This window comes from Astyanax mexicanus, chromosome 7 (genome assembly GCF_023375975.1).
Source record: "Astyanax mexicanus isolate ESR-SI-001 chromosome 7, AstMex3_surface, whole genome shotgun sequence".
NCBI lineage: Eukaryota > Metazoa > Chordata > Actinopteri > Characiformes > Acestrorhamphidae > Astyanax > Astyanax mexicanus.
In genome coordinates this window covers 28,473,567-28,492,777 of record NC_064414.1, presented here as the reverse complement: position 1 = coordinate 28,492,777, position 19,211 = coordinate 28,473,567, and the positions used below count along the sequence as shown (strand labels likewise).

Below are 19,211 nucleotides of genomic sequence, written 5' to 3'. Positions count from 1 at the left end.
TCAGTATCTCAGAATTCTCCGGCTGAGAAAAACAGATTAGACGTCTCAGTCAAAACATGAAAAAATGATTAACGATGAATGATTAACAATCATCAACCTGCCTTTTTGCTTTAGCATAGTTCTAGTATAGAGACACAAAATTAAAACTATTTATTGATCACTTTATTTATAGAATGAGATGGTGACTAACAGCTATGTGAGGGTTTGGCGCTATGCCTTAAATTTAAGGACATGGAATTTTACACATGATTTTATCTTCCTCAGTGACCTAGGCAAAAAAATGGATTGAAATATAAACCATAAACAGTATGTTGTGTGCAACATATTTACCAGTCAAATCAGCCACTACTTTATGCCACAGCACTATACAAACTAGTGAGAGAAAATGCAAATAAGAGAGAAGCTAGGAAACAAACTGCGGTTCCTGATTCTAATCAAGTAGGATATATATACTAGTTTATATTCAGTGGTTTGAAAAAATGTTTGCCCCCTTCATGATTTCTTTGTTTTTTTTGCATGTTTGTCACTCATAAATGTTTCAGATCATCAAACAAATTTAAATATTAGTCAAACACAACGTATGTTAACACAAATTGCAGTTTTTAAACGAAGGGTTTTATTATTAAGGGAGAAAAAAGTGCTCAGATGTATGACACCTGAGGGTTAATTTTCTAGCCACACCCAGGCCTGATTACTGCCACTCCTGCTCTTAATCAATAAATCACTTTAATAGGACCTGCTTGACAAAGCAAAGTAAACCAAAATATACTCATAAGCTAGACCTCATGCCAATATCCAAACTGATTCAGGAACAAATGAGAAAGAAAGTAAATGAGATCTATCAGTCTGGAAAAAGTTATAAAGCCATTTATTAATTTTTGGGATTACAGAGAACCACAGTGAGAGCCAATATTCACAAATGGTAAAAAAGGTGGAATAGTGATGAACCTTTACAGGATTGGTCAGACAAACAAAATTACCCCAAGAGCGCAGCGAGGACTCATCCAAGAGATCACAACAACATCCAAAAAACTGCAGGCCCCACTTGCCTCATTTAAGGATCATGCACCATCAGGCATTTATATTTCTACCATAAAAAAAAGACTGGACAAAAATGGCTGGAAAAAAACTGCTGAGCAAAAAGAACATTAAGTGTGTAACGTTTCATTTCATCTGTCATTAAATAACAACGCATTTCAGAAAAAGAACATCATACCTACAGTAAAACATGGTGATGGTAGTGTGATGATCTGGGGCTGTTTTGCTGCTTCAGGGCCTGGAAGACTTGCTGTGATAATTGGAACCATTATTCTGCTCTCTAGCAAAAAAATCCTGAGGAGAATGTCTGGCAATCGTGACCTTGAGCTAAAACAAACTTGGGTTCTGCAGCAGGACAATTATCCAAAACACATCAGCAAGTCCACCTCTGAATGTCTGAAGAAAAATAAAATGAAAACTTTGGAGTGGCCTAGTCAAAGTCCTGACCTGACACCTGTTGAGATGCTGTGGCGTAACCATAAAAAAGGTTCATGCTCTAAAACCCTCCAATGTGTTGGAATTACAACAATTCTGTAAAGAAGAGTGAAAGAAAATTCCTCTACAGCGCTGTGAAAGACTCACTGCAACTTACTTATTTGGTTAACTAGTTATTTGGTTTAGGGGCAAACATTGTTTCACACAGGGCCATGTAGATATATTTTTTATTTAAAAAAAGCATTTTGTGATTACTTGTGTTGCCTTTGACTAATATTTTAAATGTTTATGATGAACTGCATCATTTAAGAGTGACAAACATGTAAAAAAAAAAAAAAAAAAAAAGAAAACATGGAAGCAATCAGCCTGTAGCGCTGCTGAGGTGTTATGGAAGCCCAGGTGGTACTGGCCTTCGGCTCATCTGCATTGTTTGGTTTGGTGTCTCTCATTTTCCTGTTGACAATACCATATAGATTCTTAGAAAGTTACTTAGCAATACAATATAAAATTACATTCACAAAAACTTTAAACTTGTCTGTGCAAAACAGAATCTTTTTGTTACCATGTCTCGAGACAAAAGCGACTTCTCTGGACTCAGTGGCATTTGGGATGGACATCATACAATGGAAATTTACTGTATATAGTGGTCAGATAAATCAGTATTCCATTTTTATTTTAATGAACTCCAAAGCAAAAATGAAAAAAAAAAACATCCTGATTGTTTTTCATCAACAAGTCCAAAAGCCAGGGTCTACCATGGTATAGGGTTGTGTCTGTACACTGTGGTGCAACATTCATAGAGAAAAGTACATTGAGATCTTAAAGCGAAATATGTTGCATTTTTCAGACAATGCAAAACCACAGACTGCACACATTATAAAGTCATGGCTAAAGAAGAAAAAGGTGTATATACTAGACTGACCTGCAGAAAGTTTGCAGGGTGGAATGGTCCTTTTCAAAGCTATGTAAATCTTGTTTACAGCTTTTGAAGAAATTATATACCATTTATTAAATCAATGGCTCACTTACCTTTTCTAGCCAACAATGTTTTAAAATTATTCTTTTATTCTATTTATTATATTTTATTTAGGTTCGTTTCTCCTGACTCAATCTGTTTACGCATTTAGCTCAGATGATTGCTGATCAGCAGATAAAAGTTTCCATCACAGTTACGGGCTGGGAAACAGACTGTGGAAGAAACAGTAACTGTCAAAAAGTGAAAATGTTCTCAACATCACATTCTAAAACAAAAAGTGAAAACATCACATATCACACAGATCATACATGTGGAGTCTCCACTGCATAAATAACAGCCCCCCTTTACTGGAAACGTCTGACTTGTGGCTCCACACAGTTTATGAGATAAGCACATACTGATAAAATGCCACAGTGTTTTAAAAATAGGAATAAAAACATAAACAACTTTGTGTTCTTCACACTTTTCACTTTCACACGTTTCACAGCAGAGGCAATGATGATTAGTGGGGGATGATCATCTGGTGATCTTCTGAAGTTAACAACAATCATCTCTTGTTTGTTTTATCTACGTTTAGAGATTGATAGTTGGTTGTAGTCTGTTAGCCGCTGCACCTCCTCTCTGTATTCTGACTCAATGTTCTTGCTGATGAGACCCACTACCCTTGCACTTAAGCTGTACTTTGCGGTACAGTCATGAGTCAGCAGAGTTAACAGCAGTAGACTGAGTATGGTGGTGCTTGGAGTAATATTTCTGCCATGCCTCGTGTGCACAACCATCTTCAAGTCATCTTGGTTTGGTGGGGGTCAGGGCCTGACCTGGCTATCCTAAAGCTAAAATTTTTAAAAGTTTTCTTTTTCAGTTATTCTTTACCTATGGTTGTGTGTTTCCTTTCTTGTTGCATCACAGTCATTGCGTCATCTCTTTCAGGATTGCCTGTTGTGATCTTGACAGGGTGTCAGTTCTTAAAGTGAGGAATACCTGCCCTGAATTTTCGCAGTTTGTAGACAGTTTGTTTAACTGACTGATGTATATCCAGGGGGCTATTCCACAAAGCAAACTAACGTAATAAGCTTGACTATACAGCTCTGGAAAAAATAAGATACCAAAAATTATGAGTTTATTTGATTTTACCAAATTGAAAACCCCTGGAATACAGTCAAGAGCAAGATGGATGATCACAGCCATCAAACCAAAAGCAGTGTGTAAGACTGGTGGAGGAGAACATGCCAAGATGCATAAAAACTGTATTAATAACCAGGATTATTCCACCAAATATTGATTTCTGAACTTTTAAAATGTATGCATATGAGCTAGTTTTCTTTGTATTTTTTGAGGTCTAAAAGCTCTGCATCTTTTTGTTATTTCAGCCATTTCTCATTTTCTGCAAATAAATGTTCTAAGTGACAATATTTTTGTTTGGAATTCGGGAGAAATGTTGTCCATACTTTATAGAATAAATCAAAAAATGTTCAAACATAAACCTATATAGCAAAATCTGAAAAAACTGATTCAGAAACTGAAGTGGTCTCTTAATTTTTTCCAGAGCTGTATGTTACAACAGCAACAAATAACAGAGAGATCATCTAATTCGACAAGATATGCAACAATACTTTAAACTACCAAGAGCAAAAAACAATTATATATGTAGAACAGTAATTTACCGAGTCATTAAGGAATGGAATTTCTTGCCTGGTCCACTACTCAAAATTGATAGTAAAAAAAGGTTTTAAAATAACTAATAAAATTACCTAAAATATATGGAGAGTAGATAAATCCCTTTCCCAAATGGAAGCATGAAGTGCTGTAATATTTTCAGGGAAAACACTGTTTAAAAAAGTACAACAACTCATAAATTAAATCGTTTTTAATGAACTATTATTCCACATAATAATTTGGACCTTTCAGGCCACCCAATAAAACCTTTTCAATAACAAGTGGCACAGATTTCTGTGATCCATTTTTTTCTTTACTGTTAAAAAGTGACTACAAATCGTATTTTTATAGTTTTACAGTTCATTATGTTTTTTATAACTTTTTCTTTGTTTTAACTGATATTTACATGTTTTTTTTTTTGTTGTTTTTTTTTTTTTTTACATTTAAGCAGATTGTTTAATGTTCCCAATCATAGACTGTATATAGCTGGACAGAGCATCGTCTCTTAAAAGTGAAGCCACCACAGGTCGGGCGCCCCCTGCTGTTCGGCTGCAGAAAGCTGTGTAACTCCACCCATCCCCATAGGTTTCAATAGCAAAACAGAAAACTTTCAATCACGTTTTTTTCTAATATACTGTAATTCTACCTCCATTATTTAAATGTAACAGCTAGTGTAACCTCTGCTTATATTGTCAAATTTTTATATCCCCACAGAATTCGGTTTTTAAAACATTATTCGGCTCTATTAAAAAAAGGTGTGGTTATGGTAAAAGGGCTGCTTATGGGCGGGACCAATAACAGACCGTCAGCTCCGCTCCGCCCCGCTCTGCAGTCTGTGACCGCGAGGCAGCCCTCAGGGGCGGGGTTATTTAAATGAGTAGGCGGTCTCTCCACAGCCTTTCTCCCTCCTCTGGTCTCTTCTGCGCAGACTCTGGTCTCTGAATCGCCAAAATGGAGGAAGATTTTGGCTTCATTTTCATTGAATGAATGGGAACGGCGACACGGCGTCCATCTTTATATACAGTCTATGTTCCCAATAAACAACTTAAGGAATCATTAAAACATGAAATTATACAAAAAAAATGTTTGTCGGCGAATGCGCAGTGCCGTAAAGAAGCACATATTGATGGGTAGCATAATTTGACAGAACACCGGTTCCCCCGAGCCGCGCACAGACCCCCAGGCTACACTGATTCACACAGCGTCTCTCCCGCTAACCAACATAAACATTGCTAGGAAAAGTTTAGATGCGCAACCATGGAGAAAAGGAAACTCAGCGCAAACTGTGTGATAAAATCAGAGGAACATAAACACAGCGAGCATTATGAGGCATTTCTCTCAACACCAAGACTTTCAGAAAGGTAAACTCAGTTTGTGGACGCAGGTTAAGCACGTAAACTCTGTTAGCTAGATTAGCTTGCTAATTAACTTGTTAGCTAACCCCGGCAGTTTGATATGTCTCCAGTTTAGTTCAGTATTGTTTAATGTGTAAAAGGGATGTATGTAATTCATGATCATGAGGTGAAAGGTATTTAGATTATATTCGCCTCAATCGCCTGTTAACATCGCGCCCACAGACGCATTTCATACAGCTTTCACTGAATTTAATATACTATTTATTCAGGCGTTAATACACGTTAGTCGATTAATTAACATACAGGATAACAAAAACCTTTCGTCTCAATTAACCTTCACTGTTTTTCAGAAAACCCTGAAGGCAGAATTCTGTCAAAGAATTTGTTTAGGTTGTACATTTTACTAAATACAGAAGATTGTAGAATCTGTGTAGCTGCATATGAACGCCAGGGGGAAACTTGTCTAACTGTCCACTATGCTGTTGCAGACATAGTATTATAGTATCAATATACTGTTTAGACTAATATAATCAGCAATTACAGATAATTAGATTTCCTGTCAAACAGCCTTTCTTTAACAAATGCAAATACAAATGAATTAGTTTAATTCACAGTGACTCATTATATTAAAATGGATTTAAATTATTAATTGTTGTTAAAACATAAATTATAATACCAATGACAATAATGCATAAACAAAAAAACAATAAATAATGAATTGAAAAATTGAAAGTGTATTGCATGCTTTTCCCCCTGGTGGATAATAAGTGAATGGCATGTAGCAGGAAAGCACGCAGAACAGAATACAGAAATTGAATCATGGTTCAAATTAACCAGTCAGGAACTAGATTTTGTGTGCCTTTATTTAAAAGGCAAAGCATCATAAGTAAGTACAACTGCTTGTATGTGTTAGTAGTTTAGTTAGTTTGCCTAGAATTGTGACTTACACAGTGCAGCATTCCAGGTAATTTCAGTTTGTTGAACTGTAACTCCGTAACCTTCTCATTTCTGTTGTAAAAACTAGTTTGAAAATTTAACACACACATCTCTGGCTCAAAAAAACATACACTGAACCTGTTGTAACTGTGTTTAAACAGCTTTATGTCTAAAATGTCTAAAATACATGATCTGTGTTGCTGTGCTGGCTGTCAGATTTGAAATGCAGCTCATAGGGAGTGAAAAGTACACATACAAAATAGAAGGCCACATTTAACTGAAATAGAAATGTACATTTAATTTGTGTAAGCTCTGGCCAAACAAAAGAATCTGATTGTGATTAAAAATACATTGAAATGACAATGAAATATCTGTCTAACAAAAAGTTATACCATTTAGTTTCAGTCTGTATTTACACACAAATAAAATACACAGCGATCACATAAATAATAAGGCTTTCTTTCAGTAAAACTACAACATGAGCAAGACATAAATTTCCCTTTTTCACCAAAACCCAGCATATAGAACTTTCAGTGACCTTCTGACTGTGGTGATTTGATCCAATGGCATTTTATCAGACAGATTACAGTGGTGAACACAGTATTAATGTTTGATTGAACAAGCGCTCCCAGGTTTGAGTCGTCACTACAGTGACAAATCTACTCTAAGGGTAAACATTCCTGTGTCTATTCATCCGGCAGACAGAAACATGTGTTCTGTTACAGACAGGAGCAACTGTTGGCAAAGATGTGAGTGTGTGTGTATAATGCATAAAGAACAAGACAGTAACATGGGGTTTAAAAGTAAAGCATTTCACTGATAAACCTGCTGTTTCCATCCACCTCACGACTGCCACCATGTGGCGAGAAAGATAAAAAAAATTGTTACACAAACAATAAAAAGAGGTTTAAAAGTGCAGATCTTTAAAACAAACTCTTTTTCACATACTTAACTGATTCTAAACAGTTAATTCTGTTGTTAAGACAATTAGACAACAACTTGTTTTTAATGACAGTAGAATAAAGACATAACCAATGCTGTAAACTGATTAATACACACACAAAGCTGGCAAGGCATTCAGTCTTAATTCTTACTCGAACCTACTCTGTCTGGTACTTTCTCCATCACATCAGTTAATTAAAATGTTTGTGAGAACAAATACATCATGCTCTAACAGAAAAAAAAATCTGTGATGACACAAAGTGAAAACAGTACAGTCGACCACAAGCCAGCAAAAGATGACAAGCTATTGCAGAAGGCATCTGAGCCAGGAAAGAGCATAGACATGAGTAAAAATACTACTGAGGGTAAGGGTGGGGGGGTTCCCGTGAAATCACGTACCGTTTCTGAGTAAGGATTTCGGATTAAAGACAGACATTTTATCTGGACATCGACGAAAGCACTTAAATCACAAACATTCCATTCAGGCTCATAGTGGATTACAGATTAGAGCTTTGACACACTGACATATATAATCAATGATGGACACACACAGAGGCCAAAAGAACAGATCTATTGTGTGTCACTTTTTCTCACACAAGACATGAAGGAGTGTACAACCTCTCTTCTGATTGGTTAAGGCAGATTGTTCAGTGCAAGCATTCATTTCTAAGCTGATAGGTTCTAGAGATGAGTGTTAAGGGGCATTCCCCCCCAAAACACTTTACTTCGTCATGATCTGCTGAGGCGCTGCCCTAAGCCACAGGCCACATAGGGGGCGTTCTGTGCAGTCTAAAGAATTGGAGACGGATCACAAGAGATGGTTACTGGATCCGGCAAGCAGTGATGTGATGATGTCCCCATTTGCTGTATGAGAACTTGTTCTTGCTGTAGAAATGAGGTCCACCAACTACTTCTGCTGCTGCTGCTCTAGTTCAGGTGCAGGAGCTGCTTCATAAACTCATAGGTGGTGAAGGCAACGGCCTGGGATGGCACACAGCGGATGTAGTTGAGAGAAAGTCCTCGGTACAGTCCATTTTTAACCCCATATTGGCTGTACACATACTTAAGGGTCTTCGTCAGGCTTCTGCTCAGAAGAGGAAAAAAAAAATTAGAACACAGGTAGGACTGTTAGCTAGGACTGTTAGGGGTGGTGATCAAATGTTGCCATTGTTTTGAGTGACAATATTTTATTGATGACACTGTTAATGAAAAGCATTTGACCTGACATATTAAAAAAAGCCCTAATTCCAAGTATCCAATAAAAGCACTACAATGGCATAGACGTACATTAAAATGAAATAATATGTGGTTTAGATGTGCATATCAACAGCACAGAAACTTAGGGAATCCTAAAAATCAGCAAAACGGTGGCCTGATGGTTAGAGTAAATTTACCTCTCAGAAATGGGGTCTTTGGTTCAAGTCCCTATCTGAGTCCATGTTTTCCCTGTGCCTATATGGGTTTACACACACAATTTAAAAAACGTGGAGATCAAGTGAAAGACTTACCGTATTTTTCGCACTATAAGGCTCACCATCAATAAACGTTAATTTTCTGCTCTATTTTCATACATAAGCCACAAAGGACTATAAAGCGTATTATGCGACACTAGTACGGAACAAGATTGTTATCATGTTTTCCTTTTAATTCTTACCGCTGGGTGGCGAGACCTGAAAAGCTAAGCTAAGTAAAGTAAACAAAACTGGGTTTAAAGTCAAACAAGCACTGAATGTTAATCTACAGAGATTTCTCTCCTGAAAACTGTTTATGTGGGTGAGTAAAGCACTTCCATTTATTTAGAGTAACCTTAGATTTCCAGATTTCCACTAAGGCTGGGTGCAGCAGCATTAGCAGCAATCTAGACTACAGACACCTGCCTATGTTTCATTGCTTTGCAAGGAAGTTTGAATTTTTGGTAGAAACAAGCTGCGTGAACAGGGGTATGACATATGTGACGTTTTCTATTACTATCAACTTCTAAAAAAAAAATATTAATAAAAAAAAAATATCAAAAATTTCTACTAGCAGTATCACGCATCATGACTGTTAGTGTTCGTTTGTTTTCACATGGTCAAGTTTCACGTAGTCAGTGTTAATATTAGTGGGATTATTTGACAAACAGTGAAGTAATTAAACACTGTCATATCAGTAAGCTCACAAAGGAATATAATAAAGTGCTATTTTTTCCTGGCAGCTGTTAGCTCTCTAAACAGCAGAGCACAGGTGAGACAAATTACAGCTCAGTCATAAAGAAGGGCTGTGACAATACACTGTTACATGCAAGTTCGGGAAGGAAGATGTATAATTTACATCACAACACTGTTGAAACAGTCAAAAAATATGCAGTGCTTTGGTTAAACGTGGGTTATGTTCTTGGTTAAAAGGATTTCAGAGTTAGAACTTAATTTGCTGTTTGTATCTATGGTCTAGATCAGTTGAGGAGTTCATTTACTTGAAACATTTTCTCCCTCTGTTTTATTTGTTTGACACAAGCATAAACCTAATCTCACCAAAATGTGCACCAACAAACCTCGGGAGCAAGTAAATATAGCAAAAAAATTGCACTTCAGCGTGCATATCTGTGCAATGTGAAGCTGTTTTAACACAGCATAATTTGATAATCTGCTGCTGCCCTTTTCAATACAGTGTTTTCAATGGGCCATACAGCACAGATGTAGTAATTGCGTATCGTGTTTCGTGGCTGCGAGCAGTGAATGCTGCACATACCACGCTCAGTGTGTAAACAGCATGAAGCAGCAGAGACAGGGTTTGTTTATAGCAGTATATTATCTGGCTAATATGTCAGATTAAAGTTGGGGGAAGTTGGGGTTAAACTTGGTGGCGTAATTAATTGTGTTAAAATTAAATTGCGTGCATTAACGCTTTAATGTTGACAGCCCTACTTATAAGGCATATTAATAATAAACATAATATGAAATGTTTGTTTACATTACAACAAAGACACTTACAAACATTTGTCGGAGTCAGGGAGCACAGCTCCTAACTGCATTCTCCTCCGGGCCACATCTAGAGGATATCTATTTAAAAAAATGCAGAGATAAAAAAAAACACAGAATTAAGCTTTAGTAATAACACATTTTGATAAATCTTTTAATTAGCAGGCAGACTGAAGTAGATTATAGGTTAATGATTCTAGATTAGGATACAGGTCTTCCAAAAATGTGTACACAAATTGTCAAATTAAATAATTTGAAAATGGTTTAAAACAACTGAACACGTTCTACAGGCTGTGTTTTATTCTTAAGCATTTTAATGGACCTACTTCTCTTAAGGACCTTACTTTATCTTATTCAATGCCTAAATCAACAGTCTTGTAAACTTCCAATGTCCCCACAGGGAATTTATTTCTCAGAAGAAACAGAACTAGACAAATACCTAAGGTGTCATTTAAGTAAAACTGATGCAGCCACATAGTGATCAGCCCTACCAGCCACCACATTCACTCTTATTCTAGACCTGCTGTCACTCGCTCAGTAAATACAGTGATCTGGCTTCCAACACACGACAGATTCTGACAAAAACTCTTATCCTAATTTCTCCTAGCTCCCTCCCACAATCAGTAAGGGAACTGTCCACACTCAAAACATAGAATAAACAAATCCAACCCCAACTCACGATATAGTTTGAGCGATGGCTCCCGCAATTCCTCCACACAGCAGGTTGACATGAGTTTTCAGAACCAGGACATCAGGGTTGTCCAGAGATGGCTTGCCCAACATTTCAGGGAAGTGAGCCAGACCCAGACTCTTCAGGGTTCCAAACGTAAAGAAAGAAAATCCTGGAGAAGATAAAAAAAATAATTACCTCTGCTGTGGCAGAAAGAGGCCAGTAGCCCCACATATGCAGCTGCAGTACCATGGAAAAATATAAAGGAATTTAAAAAGTATTCAAACAAATGGAAAAACGTTTTACCTGCATAGGGCGCCATGCCGATGATGGTAGGAGTTAAACCTCTGTAGAATCCAGAGATTCCACCCTCCTTTATATTTATATAAAAAAAAACATCACACTGGGTAAACGTGTATTAAATAATAATAACAATATTTCTTTCCTTATCTGACACAGATTTCCTTAATACCTTTAAGTATATGGTCTGGAAGGCATTTCCAATCCCAGTGTAGCGATGCTCCCCTGTCACCTGAAATGCCAGTCGAGCACGAATAACATCAAGGGGATACGTGCAAATGACTGCAGTCATTCCTGTGGAAAAAAATGGAGAGGAAAAACTCACCCAGAGCATTTAAAATAGCCAGACACTCCTAAAATCTAAAAAATATATCCACTTTATATTCTTTTCAAGTTGATTAAGATTACACACCTGCCATAGATCCAGCCATAAGTCGGTGAATGTGCCCGGATATGCCAAGCTGTGTACTAAGGAACTAACAACACAAAAGAAACAATGTTTATTGCGTTCTGTTCTAGTGTAGTGTGTACACACACACACACACACACACACACTATTTTACACACATATATCAGCCATAACATTAACATCACAGAGTTTTTACACTCATTATCCATTTCATCAACTCCACTGACCATACAAGAGTACTATATATAGTTCTATAATTACAGACTGTGGTATTATTTGGTTGGATGGGTCACAGAGTGTTTAAAAACTCCAACAGCACTGCTGTGTCTGATCTACTCAGACTGGCGCAACACAACATCATGTTCTGCGCTGTGGTATGTCCTGTGGGGTCCTGACTATTAAAAAAAACTAGGATAATACTGTATGCAGAGAAGCAGGTAGCCTTTAGGTTGTAATTAGAACTAAAAGTGCTCCTATATGGTAAGAGTAGCAGATCAAAGGCAGAAACAAGGAGGTGGTGTTATCGCTAAGTCATAGCTGATAAGTGTTTGTAATTGTATTACACATAAAATAATAATTTTACATACTTTCTTGTAATTGTCAAAGGCCATAAACTGAATGGCTCCATATGGGAATATTCTGACCATCATCGCTCCATTCCCTTTGTACAATCCGAGGAAGCCCTCCTTCTTTGGCACCGCCTTGAGTGTAGCAAGAACACCTGCAAAGCGAGAGAGTTCGGTATGGGAAGTCGTAGTTAATATGTAAAAAAAACAAAACAAAAAAGTGGAATGGAACTAAAAAGGGTTCTTTTCAAATGATAAGTAATAAAGAATCTTACAATAGAATTTTTGTAAATTAGATATTTTTAGAACCATACATCCAAGCCAAAAACAATTAAGGAAAATGTATTTGTAAGCAAAAAAGAAACAAAGATTTGACTTACCTAAGTGTTTGTAATGAGGATTGTGAGCTTGAAGTAGAATTTTCACTCTGTCCAGAGGGGCAATGGTGGTCTTGGCACAGCATCCTGCTACACCTATACAAAAAAGGCACAATATATAAACCATGGATGATTCTTCATACCTTAGTTTCAAGATTCCATTCATGAATCAGAAAAAAAAGAGTAAAAATGATAGAGTTGTAACCCACAACCAATATTTTCTATGCCCCTAATAGAATAGAATAGAATAGAATATCTTTATTTGTCATTATACCAAGTATAACGAAATTTGAAGTTCAATCCTCTCCAGGAAACAAGAAAACAATAACACACAAACAAACCAAAATACAACCAAAATCCAAATTGACTATTTGCATAAATGTCTATTTGCACACTGCCCTGTTTAAAGTAAAGAATATTGCAAATATTAAGAATTAGCAAATATTAAAAATATTACATAGTCCCATAATGAGTCCTATATTTTACTACGAAGAGTTCTTACTGTGGTGGGGTAGAAACTCCTTTAAGTCATTTTGGTCTAGTGTTAATAATTCTGTACAGTCTACCTGACGATAACAGGGTAGGATTTAGCCATCAAATTTTTTGGGCTTTCTGAAGGCAACAGGAATTGTGCAATTCCTTTAGGGTGGGTAAAGAATATCCAATTGTTTTTTCCATAGACCTCATAATCCTCTGCATTCTATTTTTTGGACTGCAGTGCAGCTGGAGAACCAAACACAGAGGTCATGGGTGAGGACACTCTATAGTGGAATGATAAAAGGACACCAGCAGTCTCTTATCGATGTTGTTTCTCTTGAGAGTCCTCAGGAAGTAAAGTCTTCGCTGTGCCTTTTTTTTTTGTTCTGTAGTGTTCACACCCTAGGTTTGGTCCTCCTCGATATAAAACCCCAGAAAGCAAAAGTCTGTGACTTTTTCTTCACAGTCTCCATTGATAAAAATTGGTTGGATGTCCTTTTTCACCTTCTTAAAGTCAATTACCACCTTCTTTGTCTTAGCTGTGTTAAGACGTAGGTTGTTGTCAATGCACCACAGCGACAACCGCTCCACTGTGTCCCGGTAGGCAATCTCATCATCTCCGGAGACAATGCAGAGGTGCTGAATTGTGGTCCTGGAGATTCACCAGTCAGAGAGCCAGATACATCACACCTGATTGCAATATTCAGATTCTTAAGGCCTTCACAACCTGGATCAGGTGATTAGATTAGGAATGGAATGGTAATTGGGCAATTTTCCTTGCTGGAGCGGTTTTGGTTGATACAGTCACTGGTTGGAATAAGTGCTTTTAGTCCACTTCAGCAGTGTTTGGGTAAAAATGTCTTTTATAGTTTAGGGTTGGAGATGAACTTTGCAGGATGTTAGATCTCCAGCAACATGATATAGCACCCATAATACTGTATGAACAAGAAATGTCATGTTCATGTCAGCTTATGCAAAAAATGTATGCAAAATTCTGAGCAAACAGATCTCCCATATCCCCCACACATCACTGCTTTGCACACTGACCAAAAAAAAATAACCTTCCCTAAATAGCACTGAACGCACAAACTTGCTTCCAAAAGTTCTTATTACACTCAACAAGCAGTTATTGTGACAGATCTTACCCCCTGCTACGAACGATCGCAGCCAGTAGTAGTAGTCTCTCTGAACAGGCCCTGGAACTGGAGGTGGACCAGTTGAGGACACTGACGCCTCTACTGCCATGCTGACTGTATCAGGACACCAGAGTCACCATGTCTTCAAAGCACTCTGAAACATCAAACCTACATTAAAACTTGTGGTGTCAATCAATTACAAAAAATTCATCAGATTAATCACAACAATATTCTGTGATTAATTGCACTTGTTCTCCTTAAGACAACAGTTTTTATAGATATATTTATATATAAACAGAAGAATGAATGTAAAAAATGTAAAACACTTATATTTGGTGTCAATTAAACACTAGTATATACTTGTATGTTTGAGAGGAGATAAACCCAATGTAGGGGGCCCTGAAATAAAGACTGCATGAGAAATTTGGATTAGGGAACTTTATTACTATTATTATTTTATTTGTATTTTTTTACTGAAAACATCTCAGCTTGGTTGTGAGGATTTCTGATTAGAACTTAATTCGCTGAGTATAAAAGGGCGTGTTTACACCTGTCGTTTGTTTCTATGGTCAAGATCAGTTAATAAGTTCATTTACTTGAAGCGTTTTCTCCCTCTGTTTGATTTGGTTTCACACAGGCATAAACCTAAATTACGGCGGAAATTAGGGTCAAACTTGGTGGCATGATAACTCGCTTTAAAAAAAAGAATAATAATAAAGTGTTACTGATTCCACATTAATCGCACACGTTAACACTTTAGCACTGACAGCCCTAATTAAAACCAATATTAAAACAACTTTGCACAAACATCAGGCAGGAAAACTGGGAGGATGGGCATGAACAGTCAATAAAGGGCAGATACTTAATTACATTACTTTTTATCTTATCAGCTTGCTTGATTACCAAAACTGATGCATCATCAACAACAACCTGAAGACTACACTATAATGTTAGACTGCCATCGTGAGGTCTTTATAGGTCTCATTCAGTCACTATTGTTAATTAGTTTTGGATAACAAACCCCACACCAACTCATCCCTAAGGCATTATAATATGCTCAGTACAACTTCTCCTGGGTCTTCTGACCTGGTGGTGTTTGGGTAATGTGCAGCTGCTCCACAGCATCTCGTTGTGTCAGCAGTACTTTTCTATAGAAAGCTTTCTACAAGCTGTGGGTGTGCATGTGTGTGTTTGTGTATGCAACTCAACACCTGTCCAAGCAAAGGGTGTGACTTACAGCAGCTTAACTCATTCATTATTAGGGTTGCGTACGTATGTTTGCACATCATGTGTGGACAGGAACGTTTGTTGCGTCAGGTGCTACACTTTATGAAGACCTGTACAGCTATTCATTTATTTAATTATCTACAGTATCGAATCAGTCAGCTATGTGCATTACATAAAAAAGCAGGTTCATATGGGCCCGCAGCTTTAAGTTAGGGTAAAAAGCTCAATGATTTTAAAGGGGCACTAAACACCCTGATTTTTGCTGACTGGGAGTGGTTGTTTGGCACCGAGTGATGTATGGGTTTAGAGGCAGGGCAGGGGGGAGAGTTGACTGGCTGAGCTGCAGTGACAGATGAACTGTTTTTAAGTTTGTAAGATATGCTTTTCTCCTGGGATTTTCAGCACAATCATCCCTAGAATGGACAGCTGAAGACATAGCCTATTATATGTAATGATCAGTCTGTTGGTCTTCAAATAGGGCCCTTACAAAACAACATTGCACCATGTCACAAAGCAAATGTCTACAATGAGATCAGTGATTTTCAGTGGCCTTTACAGTTACTGGAGCTGAAGCTAGTATGGAATGTGGCACAGCAGAAACATTTCAGCAAAAAAAAAAAAACTACAGACATTATGTGATGCAATCATGTCAGCATGGCCCAGTATCTTAAATTAAAGTTTCAAACTTCCTTTTTCCCCTCAATGCTAGCGGTGCATAATATATTGTTTTAGCACTGACATCACAATGTACACAAGTGAAATAGTCACTTTTTTTAATACATTACATTTCCGATAGTATCTAACAAATACTATTTATATTACTCTAATCATTGATGCACAGATTGTATTATTAATAGCATAACATATTTGATTATTGATTTCTGGCAAAAATTGTGTGTTAATTCCTGTATTTTGTATATCACAATATATATCACAATGTCTGCAAGTCATTTTGCTTTACAATAAAAAAATCTAAAAAAGCTTTGGGTTTATGTGTGAATGAAAAAGCAACAAAGAACAAAAAAGTACAAAGCAAAAACACCAATTAAGGCACAGACTGCACAATTATTGATCATTTTGATAAAGCTGACCAGTGCAAGAATAAGGGTCATTGCCAGCGCAATGAACGCCTATGCCTACATAAATGGCAGAACATATAGAAGCAGTAAAATACAGGGAAATTAAGCAAAGTTATTTGTGAACCTGTGTTTAAGGCAAGTGTTTATTAGGGCTGAAACTATGGACTATTTTTGTAGTTGACTAATCTGTTGATTTTTTCCAATTAGTCATTTAGTCAGCGCTTATTTGTTCCATGTCGTATATCTCCGCTTTCTGTGGCTAGAGCTCCTGTTCCTAGCCTTCTCTATTGCTTCAACCCGATAGAAACAGTTAACCATGGGATTTAAATGCCGAGAAGATGATGTGAAATTGTAAAATTGCTCTGATATTTAGTGAGAAAATATGTAATCTGTTGTTTGATGACCAAGCTAAGTGAGTGAGCAGCACTTAACCCTCCCCCGTGCGTTACTTTCTGTAGCACTTGGTTTAGAGTGGTGCAGTTACATATAAATGATTAGTCAATATTGAATATTGGATTGACAACCTTTAATCTTGATATTGTTGATTATGTTGACTCGTTGTTGCAGCCTTTTAACTTTAATTAAAGTTAAACTGAAACTCTGATTGACCGCAAAATGTATTAATAAATTGTAATTTGGTTCTTTCTTGTTTGTATTCTATTATTATAGTCTTTACTGTGGCCACAAACATTGAAAACATTTAAATAAACGTTGATTCAATGTTAGAATTTCAACAGTAACTGTTGCCTTTTAGGCAATGTTAAATAAAGGTTAAATAAAGTGTTGTTTTTTATCATTCATCAACATCAAGGATGTAATGCAACCAAAATAATGATGTTAATTCAACGGTCTTTGCTGTTAAGGCTATGTTTGCTTTCAGTGTCATTTCTAACTAAGTATTTCAAAACATTTTAAAATCAATTCTTTAAAAACTGGCGAACTAAGACTGACACTGCAAGAGTCTTGTTATAAAAACGACAAAAGCTTAGTAGTTTTACTTGTGTAGTTTTACTTTAGCGGGTGTCTTAATGAAGCACTTGTACTTTTACATGAGTAATATTTCGCCTTGGGTAGGTTATATTGACTTAGATATTTATTTAACCACTAGCTACATTTAAAAACATGAATCTAAATAGCAAGCTGCGAAGCTTTAAAGTGAATTCAGTGCGTTTGTGCAATATGAAATTATGAATATAAAGACTGTTATAACCTGTAAGATGTTCTGTAAACCAATAACAGCTTCAGCGGTGAGCGAAAAACCTGAAAACACGGAAAGCAGCAGCAGCAGCGGCGGCGGTCCTACCCCACAACAAGGTCAGCTGTCACCTGAGGGAGTCTGGGGGGCTACAGCAGCGCTGGAGGATCCGGCTGGTTTAGGAACAGCACGGGGAAAGCAGGGAGCAGGGCTGCAGCTTAACCTTTGCACACAGTCTGCCATCTTCCTCCTGATATCAGCAGCATTTCCGGATCACTACAGGTTAATATGAAGATAAGCGAGATGTTCGCAGGTCTGAGAGAACCCGCCTCAATATCAGTAAAGAGGAGATCAGCGAGGAGCCTGTTAGCTAATAAACCCGCCGGCAGACCCTCAGTCTGAGGCAGTGTTGCTGCTGCTGCTGAACTATAAGTTACACTCTCTCTGAAACACACAGACAGCGGGCACGGGGAGCGGATACTCACGCGGGCGGCGGAGAGCTCGAGCGCTGGACTCTCTCTCTCTACACGTGTGTGATCATTTCAGCACGCAGTCCGTCAGCTGCACTGCCCTTCATTACCGCTGCTGCTCCTGTCGCCTGCTTTACACGTCACTAGAAAGCGTGCTGTTGCTGCCTGTCAGCAAGGGGAGAAATATCGCGTTAAACTAGTTAAAAATCACTGAAGAACTGAACACTCTTACTTACTCCTGTCAGCATTACCTCTAAATATCAGTATAGTATATACTGAATGCAAAAACAAACATATTAGAAACATGCTACATAGCAAAAACGACATTTTACTGCATGTTTACTTTTTTGAAAGTGTTGACTGGAGAAAGACTTGAAAATACTGCATGTAAGTTATATTGCTACATATAGAGAGAGTACCAGTCAAAGTATGAACACAGTTTATTTAGTGTTTTTATCATTATTTAAAATGTGTTTTGTATTGTAGGTTAGTACTAAAGGCATCCCTAACTGTGTTGAAAAACATGGAATTAGTAAACAAAAAAGTGCTCCGTTGATCCGGTATAACGCTGCTGTAGTCCAGTGAATGAGAGGCGGGCATTTTAAAATAAAGACGTTTTTACACTAATAACAGTCCTTGCAATGTCATATGTTACTTCACAACATGTGTAAAACCCTGCTAAGTGCAGTTAGGCCACAGACCTTCTCTTAGAGTCTCTGTAAAACACAAAATCCACCAAAGATCCAATGTAAACCTATGTAAACACAGATGTGGGTAGTCCAGGTCCAAAAAGTAAAAATCCCCCCAAAAGTTACTTTTAACTAGTGTAAACTGTTCTAAACCTAAACCTACCTAGCTCAGTTGTACTTTGCTGTTGGTGTTCCATAAAAAATTCTACCCATTTGTTCCTTAGCTCTGAATTACTGGGCAAAGCATATAACATTTGCACAAATAACACAGGAGCGAACATGCCATGTTGTTCCTAAAGCTGTTAGCTCCTGTCTGATGAG

The 19,211-nt window shown here is 37.3% G+C and overlaps 1 protein-coding gene across 5 annotated transcripts; it reads right to left on the bottom strand.

Annotated features, from left to right (window-relative positions):
* Positions 1-6,305: 6,305 nt before the first annotated feature.
* On the bottom strand, positions 6,306-18,332 carry slc25a16 (solute carrier family 25 member 16). 5 transcript variants are annotated; one of them, XM_015603371.3, is made up of 11 exons: positions 18,217-18,332; positions 17,840-18,007; positions 14,240-14,384; positions 12,621-12,713; positions 12,262-12,395; positions 11,678-11,741; positions 11,438-11,559; positions 11,272-11,338; positions 10,975-11,137; positions 10,308-10,376; positions 6,306-8,422 (listed from the first exon to the last, which is right to left on the bottom strand). In XM_015603371.3, the coding sequence occupies exons 3-11, from the start codon at positions 14,337-14,339 to the stop codon at positions 8,266-8,268; spliced, it is 969 nt and encodes a 322-aa protein (XP_015458857.1). In that variant the 5' UTR covers positions 14,340-14,384; positions 17,840-18,007; positions 18,217-18,332; the 3' UTR covers positions 6,306-8,265. The 5 variants fall into 5 exon arrangements, with proteins under 5 accessions (XP_015458857.1, XP_007240341.1, XP_022540612.1 ...); XM_015603372.3 differs by lacking the exon at positions 18,217-18,332 and adding an exon at positions 8,733-8,790 and having other exon boundaries at positions 8,337-8,422; positions 17,840-18,210; XM_007240279.4 differs by lacking the exon at positions 17,840-18,007 and having other exon boundaries at positions 18,217-18,331.
* Positions 18,333-19,211: the final 879 nt, after the last annotated feature.